Genomic DNA, 27,726 nt, shown 5'->3' with positions numbered 1-27,726 from the left:
TTGAAAGCTTAGTATGAGAAATGTTTGCTTAAGTTCCCAGGTTTTCATTCCATTCAAGTTTATAGCTAGTCTTGACATTTTGGCTTTTTGTACAATTTGGGGTTTTCTAGATAAATTCAAATTGAAAGCCTGTGTGCCACTTATTTCCTTTTGTCTTATTATTATTCTACAAAGTTCAGTTTCTTTCTGTTCCTCACCAAAGCTGATGTACACTCTTTTGAGGTAGCTGAGTTATGATTAAATAAGAACATTTACAAATGGACAAGATGAATGTATGCATTTTCAAGAACAGTTTGTAGCCTCTTCTCTTAAAGTAATCAACAGAGTACTAGCATTATGCCATGTCAGCACTGAGGACAACAGATGTCATCAGCACAATAAGAAATGTGTATTTTTACCCAAGGTTTTCTTTTTCAAAGCCATACTTCCTGTCAGCTGCATTGGTTCCAATTGTGACAATATGTAGATGCCCGTTCAAATATCTCACCCACATGCACAGCTTCTAGGAATCAACCTTAGGAAGGTTTAAAAGATTGTACATTTTAAATGTTTACTCCTAATTCCTTTGTATTAGAAGCATATGTTAACCTTGTCTTTCTGAAATTCTGCTAGCATCCAAGTTTATATGACTACTATAATCCATCTATCTTCTACTGAATTACAGATTAAAGAAGTAGAAATGATGTTTCTAATAGCTCTACACAACCTCCTACGGTTCCTTGTTTGTAACTAACTCCTTAAATGCCTACTGTAACCCATTCTCACGAATCCATCTGGCCAACAGATTTTATTGGTAGGAGCACTTCTGTGCCACAAGTCAAAATGTGGTTCTTGCTCTGACTTTCTGTGAGAATATTACTGTGGGTAATGGCAGAAACTGTGGTCAGGGGAAACCCTTTCTGATCTGTGGCTTGCAGGCCAAGCAGATGAGTCAGAGTTCAAGCATGAAAGTGAAACTTCAGGCTTTGAACTCTAATTATACTTGAATTGTCATGAGCAGTTTCCTAAATGTAGTAACAGTAGGTGATCAAATCAATATCTACAGGAGTCCTGTGGGGTACTTTCCTTCACTCTTTAGCTGGATCCAGAGGCTGTGCCAATCCACAGCAACAGCACATGATAATTGGAAACTCTCCATTTGGCATTCTGCATACTGTAGTGATGGTGAGGGGGTCTGTATTCCACGAGAAGCCTGCTCAGAAAGCAGCAATGCCCCTGAGAAGTGCTTGTTCTGCCCTCTCTTCTGTGAATTTCCTTGTCTCTCCTACATAGCAAGATGGTGCTCTCCCTCTGGGAAGTTTCATTTTTACTCACACAATATAAGTATTGCATCATGGCAACTGTACTTGGAAATGTGCTATAACAGTGTCAGCATTTGTAAGCAGGTACCTTAGCTCTTAATGCAAACATAAATACACTTCTATGACACAACTGGGCTGGGACTAGGAAGCAGGGATATGCTGCATGCATACTTTGAGAGGAATCCCAAACATCTCCTCCCATTCTGTAAGTATAAAACACGTTAATTCAATACATTTTTAAGAGCAAAATTTGACCTAATTCCATGGAAAACACAGGAATATTTGCAAGCTAGACTTCATAGGTAGAATGACACACACATCCCCACAAGTTCTCTTAAGAAGCACAAGGTGTGTCTACATAGAAGGTATGGTACTGAGACCGTGAGGCACATACAGGACACACCACTGAAGGTTTCTGTTTTTATTTCATCTGTTTTCCTAGATAGATCAGGTTCTGGTTTTAGGATGCAATTTTCCATATCTTTTGGAAAGAGAATCTTGCTGGGAGTTTGAGCACTTGCTCCGTTGGTCGGTGGTGCTGTAGCTCTGTTGTTAAAGAGCTCACCTAGTACCCACGAGGCCCTGGTCCCACTCCCAAAGTGCTTGCTCTTAAACTTTGGAGTTCAAGAAGATGGCTTGACCTGAAGCCCCCCTGCCCCCCACTTTTTTTTTCAGTGAGGTGAATTATGTGTATCTCAAAGAGTTTCTGCTGGGATTTGTGATGGTCTATGAACAGAACTTGGTAGAGACCCCCTTCCCCCATGTAAATCACCCCTGCTGCTCCTGGCCTTGCTGCTGGTGTCAGAACAGATTGAAGTCTTAAAAGAACTTGGGTCTTATCCTCTAGATAGCTAAAGAACTTTAAAAAAATGTTTGATTCTTGGCCTGGTTTTTGCTGTAAGACTGGGTTAATTTTAAGTGGCAAGATGTAAGGAGTTTTCTATGTGTACATGTGAATGTACCCACATAAGGGTTTAGGCTACTCATACAACACTAAGAATGGACCTGTAAAAGAGTTCAGGCTGTTTATGCAATACTGAAAATTAGCCTTAGAATAAATTCAGTAAGAAATGAATGCATGTTAATAGTTAAAGTGAAAACAAGATTCAAAACATTTCACAGGGACTGTGTTGTTTGCAGCGCTTAGGATTTTAATACCGCCATAGTGTGGACACTGAATGCTGCTCTGAGGTTCTTGTGTTAAAGGCTTGGTCCCCAGAATGCTGCTATTGAGAGATAGTAGAACCTCTAGGAAGTACACTCTAATGAGAACTTGGGTCCTCAGGTCTTTGGGGCACCACAGAAGGGAACTTTGGTATCCCAATCCCTTCTCTGATTTTGCTTCCTACCCATGGGTTGTGAGTCTTTGCTTTGTTGTATGCTCTTGTTCTGATTGTTAGCACAGGCCCAACAGAATACAGTCAAGCCATCACAGACTATAAGCCAAAATAAACCTCCCTTCATAAGTTTGTCTCAGCTATTTTGTTATATAGAAAGTCAACTAGTAACATGCATCTACAGAAAACAAAATGCCATCCATGATAGAGAGTTAGTAGATCATGAAAAACTTGGAATATTTTCATAGAACTCATCAAGAAATTCTTGTAGCAAGCTAGTTCTGAAATGGGGGTATTGGTGGTTATATTAGACCTGTACTATGGTCTTCTGATTTGCCTGTGAAAGAAGGGCTTTTGTTATGATACTTTTTGAAATGTTCTCAGTTCTGATGGTCACTTAACTCTTTCACTTGATAAATTGTTGTAGAATGTTATTTTAACTATGTAAAGATGGTTACATTTGTTTATGCTGGGGAATATTACTTTAACTGTGTAAAGATGTGTTATGTTTGTTTATGCTCCATTTGTTTAAGGATGTAAGGATGTACGTTCAGTTATGTAAAGATGTGTTGCATTTGTTTCACCTTGCCTGCCAAAGGCACCTAATTGGTCTAATAAAGAGCTATACAGCCAATAGCTAGGCAGAGAAAGGATAGGCTGGGTTGCCAGGGAGAGAGAATAAATAGGAGGAGACCTCTAGGTGCAGGAAGAACCAGAGAAGAAGAGATGGAAGAACTAGGTATATACCCAGGGTCAGAAGCCAGGCAGCCAGATGTAGAGACAGCAAGAAAGTAAGAAAAGGTAAAATGCCCTAAAGAAAAACATAGATAAAGAGAAACGGATAAAGTTAAAAGAGCTAGCTAGAAATGAGCTAAGCTAACGCCAAACATTCAGAACTAATAATAAGTCTTTGTGTCATGATTTAGAAGCTGGTTGGTGGCCCAAAAAGAAAAAGCCTGGTACAAAAAAATTATTAATTTTATTAAGCTGATGTTTGATAGTCCTCAAATCACTTTGGTTGTCTTATCTCTGCCTTTGTGAAGTTAACCATTAATCATAAAATGGAATTGTCATAGATAAAAGTGGAAATTTTGTTTAAAAGAAAAAAAAGGGGGGTGGGAGCCTTAGCATCTAGTGTTAGTTTTAAAGATTAAGTAATCTAAGAGTCAAACCTTTTACTCCCTCACCCAATTCCACTGCCATAGCTAGTGCATAGAGCCCTTTGCTTCTGAAAGTATCTTTGGATGTCAGGTGGTTTATGGAAGAAATAGTTTCAAAATACTTTCAAACCATGCTTTGTGAATGACTCATCACTATAGAGAAATAGTCTAGTTCCCAAGTAGGAATATGCTTTTGAGGCCAGTTGGAATGCTCCATTGATAGTGTAGTGGCAACTCACAGGTATAGGTTGTCTATATACATTAAACCTGACATTTATACATCAGTCAGACCTCAACAAATCTGTTCAAAACAAAAAATAAAACTCTTCCTATACTTCCAGTGAGTGGAATACGAAAACAACCCATTTTATGTTTGCACAAACTCAATGCAGAAGGGCACTTTTCAGAGGTAACCTATCAACAGGACCTGTACAAGTTACTACACACTAGACAATGTAGCTTGGGGCCAGCATTACTGCCTATGGTATGAATATTGAGGTAATTACAAAAAAAGTGTAGAATTTTCTCTGTGGTCTGGGATGCCCAGTTTTAGATCTTGTCATGGCTAAGAGATGGTTCAGACAGCATTATGAGCTCCTGTGCAGCCCTTAAAGTTCAGAAGAACTTTTATGAGAGAGAGAGAGAGAGAGAGAGAGAGAGAGAGAGAGAGAAGTAATAATTAAAAACAAGTCTAACATTGTAATTTTCATCAATGATACCTACCTCCAAGTTCTTTGTTAATGCTAATCTTTTTCAGAAAGAGTTTGATATTCAGCCAGACCACAATTAATTATTACAATGGGATTAGATTATGTCTAGACATGCACATGTTGCTTTTGCTTCATAGGGCTTTAATAGTTGAGCAATTTGTTTACATGGTGGATTAGATTGATGGATTTTAGTATGTTGAACCTTCCCTGCATGTCTGGGATGAAGTCTACTTGATCATGGTGGATTATCTTTTTGATGTGTTCTTGGATTTGGTTTTCAAGTATTTTGCTGAGTATTTAAGCGTAAGGTGACTAGATACATATGTGGTGTGAGGAGATGGAAAGATGCTCAGCAGTCAAGAGGGATGGCTGCTCTTGCAGTATAGTTGAAAGACACCACATTGGGTCATAACCATCTTTAACTCCAGTTTTAGGGGACTCAACACTATCTTTTAGCCTCTGCAGTCATTATGCAAATGTGGAATGCAGACAGAAATGCAGGCAAGACATACACATAAAATAAAGCAATTAAAAATATATGTGACATGGAACCTGTCCCCCTTCCCTTCAGTAGTCTTTTGAATCCTGTCTATCCATTCATTTCTGCCTAGGAATGAGCACATCATTGATTTTTAAATTATTTGTGTTTCTTATCTCTCATACCCTGTGAGGAGCTGTGTACCACAAGGGTCCCATGCTGTCACTCAGACTGACACTACAGTCTCTCAGGTGTAGCTGAGCTCACTCTGCTTTCCTTGCAGATACTAGGGAAGTTTTAAAAGCAAATGCAAATCAGGTCATGTTCTCTCCTGTTTAAAGCTCTGACTAGCCTATTCCCATCTGATGTGATCTTTCTACATTGTCCTTCACACAATCTGTGCTTCTCTGGGATCTGGAGAGCCCAGACAATTTCAGTCTTCTATAAACATGAACACTCCCAACTCTCCCTGACTTAAGCTTTTAAAAGATGATGGTGCTTGTCTCTGTTTGCAGTTTTTTTTTCCTGTAGTATTCACTAGCAGCAAGTCTTCTTGTTGTTAAGTTTGCAGTCTGAACATCATCTTCTCAGAGAAACATTCCGGGTCATCTATCTAGAACAGTGGCTCTCAACCTTCCTAATACTGTGACCCTCAGTAATACTTCCTCATGTTGTGGTGACCCCCAACTATAAGATTATTTTAGTTTCTATTTCATAACTGTAATTTTGCTACTGTTATGAATCATGATGTAAATATCTGATTTGCAGGATATCTGATATACGACCCCTGTGAAAGGGTTTTATTGACCCGAAGGGGTTGCAATCCACAGGTTGAGAACTGCTGATCTAGAATGCCTATCCATTCATTTCTGCCTAGGAATGAGCACATCATTGCTATTTAAATTATTTGTATTTCTTATCTCTCATACCCTGTTAGGAGCTGTGTACCACAAGGGCAGATAACCTGACTGCTTTATTTCTTGTTCTTTCTTCCCCACACCTAGATGTGATTCCCATCGTACGTGATCTTCCCTAGAACAATATCTGGCATATAACAGACTCAAATTTTGGATGACTGACTGACTTAGTAATTGGTAACTAGGCATATCTGGGCTGCATATACAGCCAATAGCATACCATATGCTTGGTGTGCCTGAGACCCTGGGACTGACTTCCAGCATATAATTCCTAACTTCAAACTGAGTGACAGCAACAACCAAATAACTTGGAATTCTAAGACACAAGAAATCCGTGTGGGTTAGAGATGATGTCTTGGGGATTAGCAAGTGGTGTATTCGAGCTAAAACTTTGTGTGGGGCCTGCTGGTGGCTTGAGAAGGTGGAAGAGAGATGTGGGCCAGTGGCACAGGGGTAGGGAAGATGACTGGGAAAGCTCACACTTTGGAAAGTGGGCCAGAGCGATTGTTAGATGAGCTCACCGAAACAGTGAGATTAGTGAGAATTGAGACAAACCATAGGAACAGATAAATGATGAAGAGTGTTTGAAAACTAATCAGAACTGCTGAATGTTTCCATACAAAATTTAGCATGCATTTCTATGGATTTATGTGCAAAATAAAATTATGCTTAACATCAAAGGAATTATGATGCTATAATTACACCATAGCTATATTCTCAAGGATCTCCTCATTAGTGTAGAAATGTTTTTCTTAGTAAATTATACTACAATATGTCTTTATTTCATTGATTAAATCTCCTGCTACTCATATACGTATGATGTATATAAGATAATTTTCCTCTGAAAGTAACAAATTGTTTGTCTCAGTTGATCATATTCAGGTGGCAGTATTACAAACTTCTATTACTAAAGAAAATCTTAATTAGTGGTCAGTCTGTTTGATATTATTTTTCACAAAGACCTTTAACATTTGGAAAACGTGATAGTCCCTTGCAGAAATAGTAGTTTTTCCATGAAGCTTGACCCAAAATATTATCCACAGAAATAACAAGATATAACAATAACAAGATATAACAAGATAAAATAACAAGAAAAAAAAAGCCAGGAAACCACAGAAATATATAAAACCTTCCACTAGTTTTCATATTGCAGATTAACTGCTTAGGGCATTTTTTAATGTCAAAGTCATCTTACTTAGTTTGATCAGGAGTGAATCTGACTGAGAGTTTTGATGTTCACTGGAGGATGGTATTCTCCACTGTGCATGCTTCCTGTGAAACCTGAAACTGGCTCCTGTAGCTCAATTTCTTCAACTGTGAACTGGATTCAATATACAGCATCCTCACAAAAATGCAAATGGTAGCTGAAATAAGCCTTATGCTAATGACCTTCTCTGACAAGAGATTTCCTACCTCTTTACTTCTATCAACCCTAAGAGATGCCATTTTTACAAAAATCCATCGGCAGAGGCAGGAGGATCTCTGTGAGTTTGAAGCCAGCTGACTCTACAGAGTGAGTTACAGGACAGCCAGAGCTGTTGTTACACAGAGAAACCCTGCCTCAAAAAACCAAAAACCACAAAAAACAAAAACAACAACAAAAAAAATTTCAAATTAGATTAAGTTGAAACTTTTTGTCCATAATAGCCTCAATCTCATTTGAAACATGAAAATTCAGAAAGAATGCAAAACTACCATCATAGAAACCCTAGCAGATCCCTCAATGAGAGATTTCTAAGGTGCTGGTGAGGGTTCTGACTCAGCTTCACCTACTGTGAGTGGGCTGCAGAAGAAAACGCAGGGAGAAGGGATGATGGAGAACCCAGTGCTGGTTTCCTGAGTGTGTGTCAAGATCTGTGTCCACAGGAAGAGGGAAAGGTGTCGCCCCCCCCCCACACCCCGCCTATGTGAAACTTCTTTGTGATGCAATTTACTATTTGCTTTGTCTTTTTCAAGCCAGAATCTCAGAACAGCAACAACAGAGCAATAAATAAGAGGAAATTGGCAGTGGTAGGGTGCATTCTATGAGGTAGGATGTTTCAGGGTGAAGTACTCAAGCTGGGCAGAACAGATGTGTGAACTCAGTAAGTGCTGTACAGGGTCCAGCGGGAAAGGACGGGCCACCCAGGTTAGTTGTTTCTGTGTGTTTTCTTATGATGTATTTGAACACTCTGTTTGGCTGTGGATCTCTGCATCTAGTTCCATCAATTACTGGATGAAGGCTCACTATGACAATTGGGATAGCCATCAATTTATGAATATAGCAGAATATTGTTAAGTATTGTTACAATGACCTTTATCTCTCCAATCATATTTGGTTCTATCCTAGGTCTCTGGAACATTCAGCCTATGGGTTCTGGTACTCAAGGTAGTGTCAGAAGTAAGCTCACTCATGGCATGAGTCTCAGGCTCATGACAGTCATTGGTTGGCCACTCCCACAATGTCTGTAACACCCTTACCCCAGCACATCCCAAAGGTAGGACAGACTGCAGGTCAAAGGTTGTGTGGCTAGGTTGGTGTCCTAGTTGCTCCACTGGAAGTCTTGCCTGGTTATAGAAGATGGTCAGTTCAGACTACATATCTACTATTGCTGGGACTCGTAGCTAGGGTCATCCTCGTAGTTTCCTGTGAATTTCTGTTGCACCAGGTTTCTACCTGACCCAGAAATGCTCCCCTTTCCCCACTTTCCAGTCATCTCTTTCAGTGTTCTCCTCCTCCACCCACCCACAACCCAATCCTTCATGTTCCCATCCTTACCTGCCCCCACTATACCCACAAGATCTCTTCTATTTCCATTCCCAGGAAGATCCATGTGTCCCCCCTTGAGGCCTTATTTTTATCTAGCCTCTTTAGGACTGTAGATTGTAGCATGGTTATCCTTCACTTTACAGTTAACATCCACTTATAAGTGAGTACATTCCATGTTTGTACTTCTGGGTCTGAGTTATCTCCCTTAGGATGATTTTTTTTTTTTTTTAGTTTCAGCCATTTGTTTTCAAATTTCATTGTTTTTAACAGTTGAGTAATATACTCCATTGTATAAATGAGCCACATTTTCTTTATCCATTCTTTGCTTGAGGGACATCCTAGGTTGTTTCCAGGTTCTGGCTATTATGAATAAAGATGCTATAAGCACAGTTGAACAAGTGTGCTTGTGGTATGACTGAGCATCCTTTGGATATATGTCCAAAAGTGGCATAGCTGGATCTTGAGGTAAGTCGATTTCCAATTTTCTGACAAACTTCCATATTGATTCACTAGTGACTATACAAGTTTGTACCAACAATGGAGTAGTGTTCCCCTTACCCCACATCCTCTCCAGCATAAGCTGTCATTTGTGGTTTTGATCTTAGCCATTCTGAGAAGTGTAAGATGGAATCTGTGAGTCATTTTGATTTGTATTTCCTTAATGGCTATGCATGTTGAACATCTCTTTAAGTGTTGCTCAGCCTTTTGAGATCCCTCTTTGAGAATTCTCTGTTTAGATCTGTACCCTGTTTTTAAAATTTGATTATTTGATTTGTTGATGTCTAGTTTCATGAATTCTTCATATATTTTGGAAATTAGCCCTCTGTTGGATGTGGGGGTGGTTTCTACTTTGTGGAATAATTTGAGGAGTATTGGTATTAGCTCTTCTCTGAAAGTCTGGTAGAATTCTGCATTGAAATCATCTGGCCCTGGACTTTTTTTTGATTGGGAGACTTGCTTAGGGGTTATAGATCTGTTTAAATTGTTTATCTGATCTTGATTTAATTTTGGGATGTAATATCTATCAAGAAATTTGTCCATTTCTCTTAGATTTTCCAATTGTGTGGAGTACAAGTTTTTGCAGTATGACCTAAGGATTCTCTCAATTTCCTTCATGTCTGTTGTTAATGTCACCTTTTTTGTTTCTGATTTTGTTAATTTGTATATTCTCTCTGTTAATTTGGAAAGGGATTTGTCTATATTGTTGATTTTTTCTAAGATCCAATTCTTTTTATCATTGATTCTTTGTGTTGTTTTCTTTGTTTCCATTTTATTAATTTCAGCCCTGAGTTTGATTATTTCCTGCCATCTACTTTTCTTTGGGTGTAGAGCTTTCAGTTTGCTGTTAAGTTACTAGTATGAGATTTCTCCAAATTATGTATGCAGACATTTAGTGCTATGTTTCCCTCTAGCACTACTTTTATTGTGTCCCATGAGTTTGGGTATGCTTTGCATTCATTTTCATTCAATTCTAGGAAGTCTTTGATTCTTTACTTATTTGTTCCTTGACCCAGTGGTAATTCAGTTGATAAATGTTCAGTTTCCATGAGTTTGTCGGCTTTCAGTAGTTTGTACCACTGTTGAACTCCAGCTTTAATCTCTGAATCCCTCCCTCCCTCCCTCCCTCCCTCCCTCCCTCCCTCCCTCCCTCCCTCCCTCCCTCCCTCCCTCCCTCGCTCTCTCTCTCTCTCTCTCTCTCTCTCTCTCTCTCTCTCTCTCTCTCTCTGTTTCCCTTCTTTGAGCTTTGCTGGTGTGAGATTATCTACTGCCTATTTTCTCATGGGTGTAGCTTACTTACTTGGGTTGGAGTTTTCCTTCTAGTACCTTCTGTAGGTCTAAATTTGTGGACAGTATTATTTAAACTTCACTTTGTCATGAAATATCTTGTTTTTTTTATTTATGGTGATAGAAAGTTTTGCTGGGTATAACAATCTTGGCTGGCATCTGTGATCTCTTAGAATCTGCAAGATGTCTTTCAAGGACCTTCTGGCTTTTAGAGTCTCCATTGAGAAATCAGGTGTAATTCTGCTAGGTCTTCCTTTATATGTTACTTGGCATTTTTCCTTTGAAGCTTTTAATATTCTTTCTTTATTCTGCATATTTAGTGTTTTGATTATTATGTGGCAAGCAGACTTTTTTTTCTGGTCCAGTCTATTTGGTGTTCTGTAAGTTTCTTGTACCTTCATAGGCATGCCCTTTTTTAGATTAGTAAAAAATTTTTTCTATTATTTTGTTTATATATTTTTTGGGTCTTAGAATTGAGATTCTTCTCCTTCGTCTATTCCTACTATTCTTAGATTTGGTCTTTTCATGGTGTCCCAGATTTCTTGGATGCTTTGTGTTAGGAATTTTTTAGATTTAACATTTTCTTTGATCTATGCATCAATTTCTCTTATTGTGTCTTCTATGCCCAAGGTCCTATCTTTCATCTTTTGTATTTTGTCGGTGATTCTTGAATCTGTAGTTCCTGTTCCTTTACCCAGATTTTATATTTCCAGAATTCCCTTGTTTAAGTTTTCTTTGTTGCTTCTATTTCCATTTTCAGGTCTTGAACTGTTTCTTTTACCTGCTTTTTCCCCTTGGCTTTCTTTAAGGGATTTATTGATTTACTCCCATTTTTTTGTCTTTTCCTCAATTTCTTTAAGGAACCTTTTCATTTCCTCTTTAAGGACCTCTATTATCTCCATACAGTTATTTTTAAGGTTGTTTTCCTGTGCTTCAGATGCGTTTGAATGCTGAAGTCTTGCTGTCACAGGACAGCTGGTTTCTGGTGGTACCATATTGCCCTTTTTGTTATTGATTGTGTTCTTACACTGGCATTTAGGCATCTTGACAAATGGGATGATAATAGGTCTAGATGTTGATCCCTATGTTTGTCTTTGTTGGATGGGTGCTTTATTCCTTTGATTTCTATTTCCTCTCTAGTCTTCTAGTATAAGTAGTCAAGTGTTCTGTTGACTGGTAAATCTTCAAGTCCAGTAGGATGTCTTTGCTGGTTTTTTTGGGGGGATTTTGGGTCCCTAGATCTAGCCTGGCCCCCACTAAAGGTTAAGTCTTCTTCTGAAGTTGTAGGCATGAATATGGAGACCAGCAGAGGGGGTACAGTCTGGGATTATTGGGGAGCTTTGCAGAGTGTAGGCAGGGGTCTTACCTGTGGTCCCTGGGACCAGCTTGGTCTCTGGAAAAGCTTCTGTGGGTGAAGAGGATGGCTACAGGATGTGCCCTGGGGATAAGGTACCGGGAAGTGGGACAGCTCAGCTGGAAAGCAGAACATTCACCTGTTCTTCTGACTAGTGTGGACTGTACCTGGGCCCATGGTATCTTCCAGAGCTGTGGGGAAGTGTGACAGTGGGAAGGATGATGAGGTGGGAGGAGTTGGGTGGTGGAGTGGGTCTTGGTTGAACAGAATCTAGGGGATGGGGGCAGTCCAGCTGGCAGGGGGGTCACTCATCCACTTGTCAGCTGGTGAGGACTCCACCAGAGCAGTGGAATTCTAGAGAGTTGCAGGGTCCAGCAGTGGTTCTGGTGCTGAGATGGGAGGTGGGGGACCACGGGGATCAGGGTCTATGGAGAGGGGCAGCTCAGCTGGGAGCCAGGTTATTCACCTATTCTTCTTCTTTTTTTCTTTTTTCTTTTCTTTTATTTTAAAATACTATTCAGTTCTACATAACAGCCACAGATTCCCTTGTTCTCTCCCCTCCTGCCCCCCTCCCCTTCCCCCCAGCACACCCCCCATTCCCACCTCCTCCAGATCAAGGCCTCCCCCGAGGACTGAGATCGACCTGATAGACTCAGTCCAAGCAGGTCCAGTCCCCTCCTCCCAGATTGAGCCAAGCGTCCCTGCATAAGTCCCAGGTTTCAAACAGCTAACTCATGCCACGAGCCCAGGACCTGATACCACTGCCTAGATGCCTCTCAAACAGATCAAGCCAATCAACTGTCTCACCTATTCAGAGGGCCTGATCCAGTTGGGGGCCCCTCAGCTATGAATCACCTGTTCTTCTTACTGGTATGAACTGTACCTGGGCCTATGGTGTCTGCTTGAGTTGTGGAGAAGTCAAGACGTACATTTTCTAATATGTGAACTCAGTGATGGCTTCTCTTTCCCAACACTGACTCTCATGGGTCCTGAAGTACCTGTATTGTATTTCTAAACTGGACTTCTTTCAAAGAACCAGGGATCTGGAAAAATAGCTGATTCTATATCTTCAAGAAGGAAGAGGAATAAACAACAGAATTGGCCTGGGACTTCTTGTTGCCTGGAGCCAAGCATAACTTAAAACACATCAAGGACACAGCTGAGAACATAGCTCAGTGTCAACTTGCTTGCCTAGTGTGTGGGGACCTAGGTTCACTTTCTAGTATAACAAACAATAGAAAAAAAAATTATTTGTGGTGATTGGTTTTAATTGTGAACTTGACACAATCTAGTATCATCTAGGAAGAGGACTTAAGGAAAGATTGTCTGGATCATTTCAGCCTATGGATGTGTCTGTGGGAGATTCTCTTGATTGAGGTGGGGGGAAGTCAGTCCCCTCAACCCTTTCCAGGGTAGCACCATTCCCTAGGCCTGAATTGCATGAGTGGAGAAAGTGAGCTGAGCAATGGAAGTGGGAATGAGTTGATTTATTGCTCTGCTCTGACTGTGGACATAAAATAACTAGTTTTCTCAAGCTAGGGCCACCCTCACTCCATGCTATGACAGACTGTAACCTGGAATTATGAGCTCAAATTACTTTCTCCCTTAAGTTGTCAGGATATTTTATGACAGCAACAGAGAATGAAACTAAGATAACAGTGAAGGGCACTGTTCTAGGACAGAAATACAAATGTAAAGGGGCTTCCATTGGCATGTAGCAAGTACCGTCATTTTAATGGTGATCATAATCACAGTTGTTAATTTAAAAGTGGAGAATGTGAAAGGCCATGAATTAGTAATAATATTCAAAAAAGGAAAGTGAATATAAAATGTACAAAATATAGGTATAACAAAGAACTTATATAATGGTGTATGTTTAATTATTTATTGATTTTAATAAATAAAAGAGAGTTAATAAACGGGATTTCTGTAAAGCCCTGTGCCATTTGAAATTTTAATAAAATTCACTTCCATAAAAGATGTAAACAATCTGCAAAATGTCACTGAGGAAATTTATCCAAAGAGCAGCATGAGTTACCAAAGAAATCTTACTCTAGATGATCCATCATGACTTTGGATAATGATACCAAAGTCATTAAGCATAGTATAGTATTTAATAACTGGTCATATAAGAAATTTTAAAAAAAGATGAATCCTTAACAATTTTAAGTAATGACCACATTAGATATCTTCTATTTATCAAAAATTGTTCATATTCTCTATACATACAAGGGTATTAAAATTCAAAATTCACATTTTTGAATATCTTGAATATATCAGTATTTTAATTCTCACTTTAAATATCTGTTCATAAGTACCAAAATGTTCTGGTTTTTATCTGTGTGGGAAGGGAGAAAAAAACATTGAATTGTGGGTCCAGGAAAGAAAACTATACCAAATTCTGATGGATATTCCTGCCTCAGTTCCATGTCCATTCACAGTGTCTTACTGAGTACTCTAAAATGACAAGTCAGCCAAACATCTAGAGAAAGGCTAGTTCTCATGTGGATGAGACATCCAGATGAAACTCCTAATTACAGCAAAATGCTAATAAGCATCTTTCAAAACTCTAAAGTTTTTTACTAAATATTATTGTATGTGCCTGTGATAGCTTAAGCATACAAGCGCCTCTCATGTCAGAGGACAACTTTCTGGAGTTATTTCTGTTTTCTTCTGTGTGTCCCAAGATTGTGCTCAGGTTCTCAGCTGTCCATAGCCAGTGTTTTTATCTGCTGAGCTGTCTTGCTGCCCCGCTAATGTTTCACTTTTCTATTTTCAGTGGCTTTTTAATGTAAACTGAATTTATTTTAACTGATACAAACAAATAAAAACCATGCACATTAATGTAATACCATGATATTTCTGACATACTGTATATTGTCAAATTTATGTTAAACATCTATATTTACTCAAACATTTAATATTTATTTATGACAAAAGCTATCAAAGTCCTGTCATCTAGTTTTCTTGAAATGCATAATTCACTGTTACATTGCACACTGGAGTTGCTTGCTTCTCACTGTCTAATTGGAACTCGGTATTCATGAACCAATCCTACTGCCCAACTCTGGTAATAACCTCCTTCTCTTGCTTCCACAAGCTTGGCCTTTTCAGACTCAGTGTGAGTGAAATCATGTGGCATACTGTTTTATTTCACTTATCACAATGAACTCCAGCTCAATTTTACTTTTCATAAGAATAGCAAAGAGGGTCCCACATAGCCTCACCCAGTGCCTCCACCCTGGTTTCACATCATATTGTTAGAAAGCAGTGTGAAACCAAGAACACCTTTTTGCAGGAAGGACAGGACTGTTTAGTTTCAGAAGAAAATCTAGTAATTTTAGGAGTGAATATCCTTGCACACTAAGTTAATAAATATTATATCTGTATACAAGTGTCGTGTACTCATTAAGCCAGAAAAGTTCCCTTTTCAAGTCTTTTCACAAAGAATGTCATGATAGCTGTCCAGAAGGGATCTACAGGAAAACCACCAGAGAAGAGAAGGCCAGGACAAAGATTAATTTCTATTTTTCTTGTATTAAATATGCTAAGATTATTTTGCCCAGAAAAAGATGTAGTGAAAGAGAAAAGCAAACTTTTTCTGTTTTGATGTTGTATACTATAACAAATTGCCTGTTTTTTGACAAAGTTTGCTGTTGGTTTTGTGCCTTTTTTTGTAGACTCATGTTTTCTTGTAAAATTTACCCAAGGATTCCAGTTTTTCTAAATTATTCAAATTCAAGAGTTCAGTCAGCTCACCCACATTTTTGTTCTTACAGGAGCTAGCATAGTTTCTTGATGGGAAGTAAGTATATAAAATGAGGGTTGCTATCTATTGAGTTAAATATCTACCTCCACAATGCATATATTTCAATAATCACAAAACTATATCTTTATTCAAGATATAATGGTGTTCCTAAAAGATAACACAGACTGTGGACATGTAATTTCCATCTAGGATTGAGTTTTAAAAAATAATATATATAGTACCTACTGAGAAAACAGAAATTTCTCACGAAGAGATTCAGAGTATCCACATTAGGAAATTTCACTGGGCAGTTATTACACATGCAAAGTCTAGAGTTACATTTAAGACAAGTAGCTAGAAGAGATTGTTCCTTTCCATAAAATGTTAGTATGAATAGTTTTCTGGCTAGTTTTATATCAACTTTGACACAAGCTAGAGTCACCAAGATAGAAGGAAGCTTCCATCAATTGAAAAAACACCTTAAAATCTATCTGTAGGCAAGCCTGTAGAGCATTTTCTTAATTAGTGACTGATGAGGAAAGGCCCAGGCCATTGTAGGTGGGGCCATCTCTGGGCTGGAGGTCCTGGGTTTCTATAAAAAAGCAGGCTGAGCACACCATGAGGAGCAATGTAATAGGTCTTTCTTTGCACTACCAGCTACCGAATAATAACACGGAGACATCTTATTAAGTATAAAAGTTTGGCCTTAGCTTAGGCTTGTTTCCAAATCACTCTTAAAACTTAAATTAACCTGTTTTTCTTAAACTACATTCTGTTTCATGGTTCATTACCTCTCCTCAGTATCTTATGTCTTCTGACTTCCTCTGCATGTAGCTGGCAAATCCCCGCCTCTCAGATTCTTACCCTGAGTTCTCTCTCTCCCTGAAGTCCTGCCTATCCTCTTCTGCCTAGCTATTGTCTATTCAGCTCTTTATTAAGTCAAGCAGAAGGTGCCTTAGGCAGATGAGGAAAACTAGATGCATCATCACACAGTGTGATCAAATACCTCACAACAGCAAGACAGTAACCATCACTCCTTCATGCCCTCTGCGTCAGCTCTAGCCTCCTAGTTTCTACCCTGTTTGAATTCCTTCCCCAACTTCCTTTGGTGATTGACTATGATGTAGAAGTGTATGTCAAATAAACACTTTCCTCTCAAGTTGCTTTTGGTCATGGAGTCTCATCACAGCATGTGGTAGTTTGAATGTAATTGTCTTCCATTATCACACAGGGAATGGCACTATTAGGAGGTGAAGCTTTTGGTGTGGGTACAGCTTTGTTGGAGGAAGTGTGTCATTGTGGGGGTGGCTTTGAGGTTTCCTTTGCTTAGGCTACTACCCAGTGTGTCAGTTGACATCCTGTTCCCTGTGAGCCAAGAGGTAGCCAGCACCACTTCTGCCTGCACTAAGCGGTGCTCCCCACCATGATGATAATGAACTGACCTCTGAAACTAAATGTTTTCCTTATAGCAGTTGCTGTGGTCATGGTGTCTCTTCACAGTAACAAACAAACACCCTAACTAAGACAGCAATAGTAAACCTAACTAGGATATAAATAGTCACAGATCCAGTTTGCTTGGCTTTCTCTTTTCAGTCTGACCATTCTCTAGGTGCTGAAATTTTTGTGTAGAAAAGTCTCCATACTTGAAAGTTTAGAATGTACATTGTACTACGGAATTTGACAAGGGAACGTACTTTATTGACATGCAGTTTTCAACTGTAAGCATCTTGGGTTTTTTTTTCTATTTTTTTTTTTGCATTAAAATGAAGAAGTCTCTTTTGGTGATCTTCAAATTATCTCTTGATTAGCCTTCTAATTACTCTATTATTTTCCCCAACAGTGTTAATCAAACAAGCACCAAGAAAAGGACTGTGGTGGTCTGAACACAAGCTGCCAAAATGAGTTTTCTGGCTTCATTGTAGAAGCCTGTCCTCAGATGTGTAGGGGATGACTTGTCTGTAGACTAAAATGTGTGTCCTAAAGATAACCTTATTTGCTCATTACAACACTTTCTATTTACACACAGGGACTTGAGGCTTAGGAAAATGAAATGAAGTGAGTGCTATGTCAAAAGAGGAATGGGTGAAGAAAATGTGGTACAAGATGGTGGCTTTTTACTCAATCACAATGAAGAATGAAATTATGCAATTTGTAAGAAAATGGATAGAACTGGATGTCACTATGTTAAGCAAAACAAACCAGACTCATAAAGATATTACAAATATCACAAATTTTATCTCATATGTGGAATCTAGAACATATGTGTTTATTCTAGCTGAAAAAAGAGGGAGACTATTTTCAGGAAGGAAGTGGGGAGAACCAACTGAGAGAAGAGGAGATATAGAAGGTATTGGGGCTGAATATAAGCAGCACACAGACTATGCTTGGGTGATGCTATAATGGAATTCGTCATTTCATACAATGAATATACACTGATAGTAAACAACAATGAATGAAAACAAATGTGGTGAGAGGACCAGACTTCCATGTAGACTTTTCAGTGACAAGCTTTATATGCTTCTTCTCATTCCCTGATGTTTAGCAAATTCTGACCTAGTTAGGCCAGTGACTATGTAGAAACTGGATCCCTGTCATGCTGCCTGTACACACATGGACACACACACACACACACACACACACACACACACGCACAAACTCACACATGGCATACACACATATGTGTAATAAATGTAGTTTTAAAATTAAAAAAATTCTACTACCCAAATTAGAAAATTTTCAATAGTATTTTTTTTTCTGTGTACTCCAGTTCCATAGGGGGAACTTAATCAGTATCATTTCAGTTTTGAAAATGTGCCATTTGAAATCAGGGATGCGGTTTATTTCTAGATTTCTCTGCCCTGCTCTCTCTGACCATGTGTCTTTAAATTCATGTCTCTTTGGTACTTGAGTTGGAAACAATTTTATTTTAACCTATGCCTATGGCCTCCATTGAGCACATAAAGTTGCTGAGCCATGGCTTGGTGCATCTTTGTGATGAAAGTTATCCTACATTTTGGAGTCACTGTCCTTTTTATTTTCAAATGTTGAGAGCTAAAGACAGAAGCTAAAGCAGTCATGCATAAGAATAATTCCTTGACATGTTATATTTTTATTTGATTGAAGCTGAGGTGACCCAGGTTGGCTATATATATATAAACCTAAAAGTTTTTAACCATCTGAATTATGTGCTAGAAGAAGTCTGAGAGCACTCTGTCCCATTAGCCTGTGGTGTGGTTACTGTAGCTCTGGTTGGAATGGACTGACTCAGGCATGAGTGATATATGGGTTGCTCAAATTTCATCCTTGTGGGAGACATAAACAGTGTCTACTCTTCTTCTTAAGGTGCCAACAACAAAGTGAGGCACAATTCCAATGTTCACTCTGAGAAGTCAATGAGTTTATCAGGCCTCCTTGAAATGCCTAGGTAGAGTTACTTACAGGAGGTGGGTGCTCCTTCTCCCTCAGCAGGCTGTACCCTAAAGCCTTTACTCTGTAGGATGAGGACTTCCCCATAGCAAAAAAGCCCTAGTCTAGTCTTCTCCAGCCCTGAGTATATATAGGGGTATAAATAGTCAACAAACCCAGCAGTGATGATATTTTGTAAGAGGGCACAGCTGAATACCCCAAGATGGCTCAGAGGACAGTTGCTCATGACAGTAATTTAGTCCTTGTACCATGGCACCCTTCTATAATCATTTGCAAATATTTATTTTTCTCAGCAGTGTTAACAGAGTTTAGCAATTTCAGGTTCCTTTATGAGAGCCAAATACTAGTTCTTACTTGCTCTGTGAGTCCTTGCTTGATCTTTTCTGTTATCATTAGATTAAGTTAGATTTAGACATTTTTCTTTGTTATAGTACAGATTTCTGATTAGCAAAGTAATAGTTACTAATATTTTAGAGCAGTAGTTCTCAACATGTGGGTCACGATGCTTTTGGGCATCAAACAATCTATTCATAGGGGTCGTCTAATACCACTGAAAAGCACAGGTAGTTACGTTATGATTCATAACAGTAATAAAGTTACACTTATGAAATAGCAACACAAATAATTTTATGGTTGGGATCACCACAAAATGGAGTATTGTATTGTATTAAAAGTTCACAGCATTAGGAAGGTTGAGAACCACTGTTTTAGAGGGTTATAATTCTTTTTAAGATTATTAGTAGAAGTTGAGTATTCTTCATCATGAATACTTAGGAAGGGAGGTGTTTTAGATTTGGGAATTTTTGCATATAGACAATTGCTGTGGGATGGTTTTTCTGTATGTTGTAAATATATGTTGCCATCATTGGTTAATAAAAAAGCTGCTATGGCCTAAGGCAAGACAGGTTATAGCCAGGTGGGAGATCCAAGAGAGAGACAGAGAGGAGGAAGGTGGAGTTGGGCAGATGCCATTCAGACACCCAAGGAGCAATATGTCAACAGACTGGTAAAGACATGGCCACATGGCAATATATAGATTAATAGAAATGAGTTAATTAAAGATATGAAAGCTAGACCCAACAGTTTGTAATTAATATAAGCCTCTGTGTGTTTACTTGAGACTGAGCACCTGCAGGACACAGGAAAACTTATGACTACAGACAATGAAATGTAATGGAAATAGGATATGAGTCTAACATGGAATTCATTTCACATGTACCTATACTCACAGGCTAAAGGTGATTTTATGCAATATTTTCAAAGGTGTGCATGAAACAGTTCAATGGGATATAATTTTCCCCTCATAGTATTTATCTCATCAGCATAAAAAATGTTTTGGATTTTGGGGCATTTCAGATTTGGGATATTTGCTGTAGGGACTCTCATATGTATTATAGTACTCAAATAGGAGTAGGGTTCTGAAGCTTAATGTCTTAGGGTTTCAGTTACTTTTGAAGGGACACCATGACCACAGCAACACTTATAAGGAAAACATTTAATTCAAGTGACTTACAGATTCAGAGGTTTAGTTCATTATCATAATGGTAGGACATGACTGTGTGTAAGCAGATATGGTGCTGGAAAAGGAGCTGAGAGTTCTACATCTTGATCTGCACGCAACAGGAAGTGAACTGAATCTACATTGAGTGTAGCTTGAGCATAGCAGACCTCAAAGCTAACCCCCACAGTGACACACTTCCTCCAACAAGGCCATACTTCCTAATAGTGCCACTCCCGATGAGCTTATGGGGGCTAATTACATTCAAACCACCACATTTAGTAAAGTTGAGAAACTTGAAGTTTCTATAGCAAACAAAACCAGAAGGAGCTTTCACAACTAGGTGTTTTTGATACCAAGTTCAAACTCAAGTTCTACCCACTATACTATATTTCCTCACTGTGCCTTTAGGACATAGATTCTGCTTTCTATCATATTCTCTTCTCATTGTAAATTTCAGGGAGACTTTAGAAGTTCATTTACCTACACTGAACACCCACATTAACACATTTCTATGAGATGGGGCTTCAATAATTGCATGACTTTAGAATAATACTCAGAGCCCACTCTAAATCTAGCCTCAAATTCTTGTTCCATATACCACAACTAAGAGCATTTTTGTTATGAGACAAATTTACTCAGATTATTTATCACCCATATGGTAAGCCAGAATTATATTGCCAATAAAAACAGTTTAGTAGGAACGGGTGGCAGGCATACATCAACAAAGAAGTAACTTTATGTGGCAATATGTTTATAGTAACATCAGAGAGAAGAAAAGATGTTGCATGTGGCTGTGGTGCGGAGAAAAGACAAACTACTGGAAGACAGACACAATTGTTTTAAGTAGAGCATGTAGCAATAAGAATTTTGATCAGTTTTGTTTACTTTGGCCCCAGTGTTATGCCTATGAATATGTTGTGCTCTGTGGAAGAAGCATTTACAGATATAATTGGGGATGCTGGCTTTAAAGTAGGGAGATTTGCCTGGTTTATGCAAGTGGGACTGATGTAAATCACAGAGGCCTCTAGAATGAGCAGCTTCCTTTGCTGAGAAGCCACAGGTTTCAAGCATGAAGTCTGCTGTGCTTTTCACTGGACTCTGCCAACAGCCTGAAAGGCTGGAAGCTCCCAGGGCCTTCTGAGGACACACCAGCACAGTCAGCACTCTAGCTGCGGCTTTTGAAGTCTGAAATGGAGGGCTTAGCTGAGCCACTATGCACAAAATTCAGCCTCACAGAACAAGAGGAAAGAAACTTCTCTGATTTTAAGTTATTAACATTGTGGTAATTTGTTATGGCAGATTAAAAAAATGAAGTATATAATTAATCAAATTTTAATATGGCCCTTATAATAATTTTCAAGAGAAAGATAGTGCTTATTCTAGGTTGTGAATAATATATTTGATTGTTTGTTGTATCAGTTCACTGGGTGATGGAAGGGGTATGCAAGAAAATTTAGCCACATTGCCACTTGTGTGGGCAGTCCATTGTGTTGGTGCCTGTTTCAGTGCTGAGTGAGCAAAGCCACTTTATACCTCTCTATTCTTCAAGGTTTGATTCTGATAGCAACGTTCAACCAATTACACCAAATATTTCAATCATCGCGTTTCTTCAAGTCTCACTATTAAATAAGTAGTAGTATCAGCAATTACTGAAAAACAGTAATTTTGTAAAATAGTAATTGGAAAGTTGCTTTTATAAAAAGAAGAAGTAATGAGAGCTAGGTTTCTGCACACTCAGTGGATATGTGCCTCACTCTAGTCTAGAACAGTATCTCACTTGTTAGCCGTAGCTAGTTTTAAGGGAATCTAGTAAGTAGGATTTGTATGCTTTATTTTTTAAAGTAAATATTTAATTTAAATTGAGTATAAATTTGGGATTAAAAAAACAAGTTCGAGAGGCAAGGATTTTTATTTCTTTTTTCCTCTTTGTGTTACAGATTAATCTTAAAGATATTGGAGAAATCTCCAAAATACACATTGGCCATGACAATGGTGGGGAGGATCCTGGGTGGTATGTGGAAGAAGTCACACTTGAAAACATGGCCACACGTGAGCGATTTTTGTTAACTGTTGATTCCTGGATATCTGACCGTGAAAATGATGGACAGTACACATGGAAAGAGGTGCCTATTATAAGGTCTCACAGAGGGCCACTTCTGGGTATGTTACTGCATTTTTTTTTGAGTTTTCTCAAAACTGAAATAATTGGGATTATTTAGAACAGGGGATGGCACTTTTTCCATAAAAGGCAAGACACCACATATCTTGTACTTTATGAGTCATAAAAGTATCTATCATGACTGCTCAGCTCTGCCAGCATAAGTGAGACATAGCTGTGAATAACACGTAATCAAAAGCAGAAATGTGGTCAGTAAATCTTTATTTTATGGACATTAGAATGAGAGTTTTCTATAATATTTATTTGTCAACATATACTATTCTGTTTAATTTTTTTAACTACTAAGAAAAGCAGAAAATCTTTGTTTCTGGGTTGTACAAAGACAGGTAGCATTCAGTTTTAGCACACAGGTTGTGTGAGAACTTCCCACCCTGCCTAGGACCACTGGTTTTGTGTCTGTGCAAGGTAAAAAAAATGTGCAGGGATGTGCACAAGGCCAGCTCATTTTGGAAGGGCCTTTACTACCACTCAGATGTAACTTAGCTATACTATGCTAACAAATATCAGCAATTGTGAACTCAGGAGCACCCGATTTCCGTTACTAAGTATTTGTTACTGCTGCCCATCGTAGTTAGGGTTTCTATTGCTGTGAAGAGACACCATGACCATGGCAACTCTTTTTGTTTTTTCTAGACAGGGTTTCTCTGTGTAGCTTTGGTACCTGTCTTGAATTGCCTGCCTCTGCCTTCCTAGTGCTGGGATTAAAGGCATGTGCCACCACTGCTGGGCCATGGCAACTCTTATAAAGGAACACATTTAATTGGGGCTGTCTTATACTTCAGAGGTTTAGTTCATTGTTCTCATGGCAATAAGCATGGTGGCATGCAGTCAGATGTGGTGTTGTAGAAGGAGCTGAGAGTTTGACATCTAGATCAGCAGGCAGCAGGAAGAGAGAATGATACTGGGCCTGGCTTGAGCATCTGAAACCTCAAAGTTCACTCATTCTTCCAACAAGTGACATGCTTCCTCCAACAAGACCACACACACTCCAACAAGGCCACACCTCCTAATAGTGGTACTCCATATGAGCCTATGGGGCCATTTTCATTCAAACCACCACACTGCCTAAAAATTAACTTACACACTGCCTTAATTTTTCCTGTTCGCTATATTTCTTATAACCATCTTGATTTTGTGTCTAATACTGTACTGAAAATGTTTTTCTCAATGGACATTATTGAATGACTATGTAGATAAGATATAATATATGTATAGGTGCATTGAATATTTATGCACATTTGTGTGCATATGGCTTTTTGTTCATGTATGCATGAGTATGTGCCTGTATTTGTGTATGCTAATCTTATGTGTTTGTGTGAGGGTATATGAACACATGAATATGGACAGCTGTGTGTTTGTGTGTGTGTGTGTAGCTTCCCAAGCCTCTTTTTTATACTTGACCCTGTTGATTCTAAAGAAGTTTCCAGAGTTCCTAGAACCATCCTGACTGGGTTCTAGCCTTGGTTTGGTGATATGTTCATTTGTGGTACCTTGAATCTCTTGATCGGCAAAAACATTCTCATAAGAACAGTGTTTATGTTACAGGATAACTTTCAGATCTTGAGACAAGGTATTGATAGTATATAGGCTACTATAGTTAGTAACATTCCTAGCATACAGTAGCCACAAATATTAACCAGTGCTATCATCACTGACATTAAATATTTATTCAAACTTGATTTCTATTATATGAAGTGAACCTAGTTCTTTGATATAAGTAAAGCTTCTGTCTTCAGCCTTTGATCTTCTTGAATGGAGCCCATTTTTCCACTAAGCCACCCCTTCACCCAGTCCCCCTTGAGGTGAGCACACACAGGTGCACAAGTGGCAATTACTTCCTGTGGTTAGTGAAGAACACCAGAGGAGCCACTGGAAATTTGGACAAGGCCCTTGATCTTAGGAACATGCTCTGTTCTCTTACCTTAGCCACCCTCAACTTAATGTCTACTCTCTCCACTTTCCCTGGAAACCTTTGCTAAGCAGCTCACTGGTACTAAAGTACCACCCACCCCATCCTCAACCGAAGTCATCTTTCCTGACACTTCATCTTTTATTCCTTTAAACTTACAGAGAAAGCCTGGTTTTGTCTCCATCACTTGCTTATTCAGTAGCTGTCAGGGTTCCACACATGGTCTCGGTCCCTGTTACAGTGACAGTAGCACAGAACACGTGGTTGAACAGCAGAGAATATATGTGCCAATTAATCTAGAAGTGGCAAGAATGACAGAAGAAACCTATCACACCAATTCTTTATATCTGTAATAATCTGATAATTTTCAAAAATATTTTCTCAAATCTAATTTAATAACCAAGTTCCTGATTCTGCTGGTTTGCACTGCCCCACAGGCATCATGTGAGAGTCTCAGTAGAACCCACGCATTTTCAGAAAATGTTGACCTGAAAAATGCCAAATATCCTATGAAATGTGGAAACCTGTTTTGTCCTCTGCACATCACAAGCCTGTGTAGTCTATTCATCCAGATACTAACATGAAGAAGAAAGAGAAGAGGAGGAGGAGGAGGCACTCAGAAGAATTTGAGACTCACAGTACTCACTTGTTCCAAAAGAAACAAGGGACTCTTACAAGCACCTCTATTGTTACTTTCCACTTGTGTATTTCAAAAAGTGCACTGTTTTCTGATGAACATTACTTAAACTATTTTAGACTATTTTGTATTTTTCCAGTAGCTTCTTAATAGGCATATGTGCCACACCAACTCCAGTGTCGCCCATGTAACATGAACAATTATGTCAATAATAGTGGACAGGAGATACGTGTCCCATGGGACTAAGCTCCCTGGAGGTCCCTGGCAGAGTGCCTGTGTTATGCCTCCTTCTCGAAGGAGATGTACTTCACAGATCATGAGCTCCCTGGGCTATGGGTTCTGTATAACTGCTTTTCTGATAATGTTCTAATTAATCTATAAAACACAGCCAAAATTAATTAATGCTTGGGTTGTGAACTATAGAGGAAAGGGGAAGCTGGACATGGACCTTATTTAGATATAGCAGAATGAGCTATTCCTTAAAGACCCCAAGCCGCTAGATAATGGAAAGTATAATTGTAGATGCAACCAACTGTCTTATTAAATAAGAAACAGAGCCAATGCAAAGAAGAAAGCCAAGAGATCAGAGCTAAGAGCCTTACCTGCCTGCTTCAGCTAGCCTCTTAAGCCAAGAGACCTCTCCGAAAGAGAACTACTTTCTGTCTGTTTGTCTTTTTATAGACTTTCTGTTCTGCCTTCTCATTGGTTGTAAAGCCAACCACATGACTGCCTCGTCACTGTCTGTTGTACAGCTCTCCAGGTCTTCTATGGTTGGTATTGAGATTAAAGGTGTGTGTCTCCAATGCTGGCTGTATCCTTGAACACACAGAGATCTACCTAGCTCTGCCTACCAAGTGCTGGGATTAAAGGCATGCACCACCACTGCCCAGCTTTTGCTATGGCTCTAATAGCTCTGAACCCTGGGCAACTTTATTTATTAACATACAATTACAATCACATTTCAGTACAAATAAAATACCACCATATATAATAGTTCGGGCACTTCTAGGGAATGAACACTCACCCACTAGGAATCCTTTAGGAATCCCAACTAAAGTGATTTATGGCAGAAAATGTTATCTCATAGGAGGCAGATGGTGGACCCCTCCATTGAGAAAGTTCAATATGGGAAACTTAAGGACGACAGAAGAACCCCTTCCCCTTCCAGGCATAAATGTACAAGAATCCATATTCCAGCAGGTAAAAAGGTTTTATATTAAAACAGATATGTAATAAAAGAACTGAAGAAAGACTTAGGGAGGATATATAGCATCCAAATTGGCTAAATGGGTGATGAGAACCAGAAAAATAGAAGTGCATAATAAACTAGAGAGAGGCTGAGATAAAGATGAAGGACACAGCTGCAAGAAGCCAACACAAGTCTAGGGACCATACTAAGTTTAAAAAACACAGACTGAACTTTGGGTCATAAAGTTCTTGTGGGTGAAGGGATATGTCTAGAGCCGATTAATAATTGTGTGCTTGCTGTTTTTTAAAGATGATGTAATTGAAGTATTGCCAAGCTCTTGTTGCTCCTTGTATGACTTGATAGTTTTCTTTTCTGTATATAAACTATTGATTTGCAGAAGTAAAATTGCAGCAGATTCAAACCACTTCTGAGTGTGTTGTCTGTCAGTCGCCAAATCCTTGTCTTCCTGACTACCCAAGCCCTGGTCCCCCTACAATCGTGGTACCCCCGATGGGCAAGTCTGTGGCATATATGCACGAGAGAACAATCTAATTTGCTACAAGCTAATCCACAATGTAAAGAATTGAAACATTTTTATGTGTGAAAAACAATGTAAGAATGAAACTGCATTATACTTTAAGCGAACCATTTGGGGCTGATTGATTTGGGGTTGATTTAACATGGGCAGCAGGAAGGCTCAGCAGGTTTCTCTGCACCTTCCCCAAACCAGATAATGACACTTGATCCATTAGCACTTCCTGTTTCAAGGGGTTGTTTCTTATTGGAAGCAAACCATCTAGTTTTTAAGGTTCCTTTTTCAGCAAAATTGTGTAAAAATGGAATGTTTATCTAAGGTGACACAAATTCTCATTTTTCTCAGTTTCTGGCAAGTCAAACCAGTATCTCCTTTCCCAGATTGAAGATCTTCTCATTTTGGGGAGAACAATAAAAAAATGAGATGAAAGAATGATGTCATCCCAATATTCAGGAATTAACTAGAGACAGGACCAGTGAGCAAGCAGCATTCTGCTGTTGACTGACACCTGTTTGCGGCACTCCTCATGTGCCAGCTAGGGCTCCAGTGACATCTTTTGAAGCCACAGCAGATAAGGACTACTGACTTGAGGCTTCTCTACCCTGGGCTCAAAAGGAGAAGGAAGGTGCACTGACCTTTAATATTTTAGGATTGTTGTCATATCTGTCAAAGCATTCCACAGTCGGCTCAGGGAAGAACTCAAACAAGGTTGATGAAGGAGAGCTCTTTAAAGTCAACGATTAACATTTAGCTTGGAGTTCCTGGTCTACATCCAGTCCTCAGGACCTGCTACAAAATGATTTTTTTCTTT

General features: G+C 39.0%; 1 protein-coding gene across 3 annotated transcripts in view; it reads left to right on the top strand.

Moving 5' to 3' along the window:
• Window positions 1–26,796, top strand: part of Rp1 (RP1 axonemal microtubule associated) — a 378,321-nt gene extending 351,525 nt beyond the window's left edge. For all 3 annotated transcript variants that reach the window (XM_076563965.1, XM_076563966.1, XM_076563964.1), the window contains 2 exons: window positions 22,404–22,626; window positions 24,992–26,796. In XM_076563965.1, coding sequence (XP_076420080.1) covers window positions 22,404–22,626; window positions 24,992–25,002 — 234 coding nt within the window. In that variant the 3' untranslated portion in view covers window positions 25,003–26,796. The remainder of the gene's footprint in view (window positions 1–22,403; window positions 22,627–24,991) is intronic.
• Window positions 26,797–27,726: the final 930 nt, after the last annotated feature.

The sequence above is a fragment of the Peromyscus maniculatus genome, chromosome 2, assembly GCF_049852395.1.
Source record: "Peromyscus maniculatus bairdii isolate BWxNUB_F1_BW_parent chromosome 2, HU_Pman_BW_mat_3.1, whole genome shotgun sequence".
Taxonomy (NCBI): domain Eukaryota; kingdom Metazoa; phylum Chordata; class Mammalia; order Rodentia; family Cricetidae; genus Peromyscus; species Peromyscus maniculatus.
This window is presented reverse-complemented; position numbering and strand designations above follow the sequence as displayed.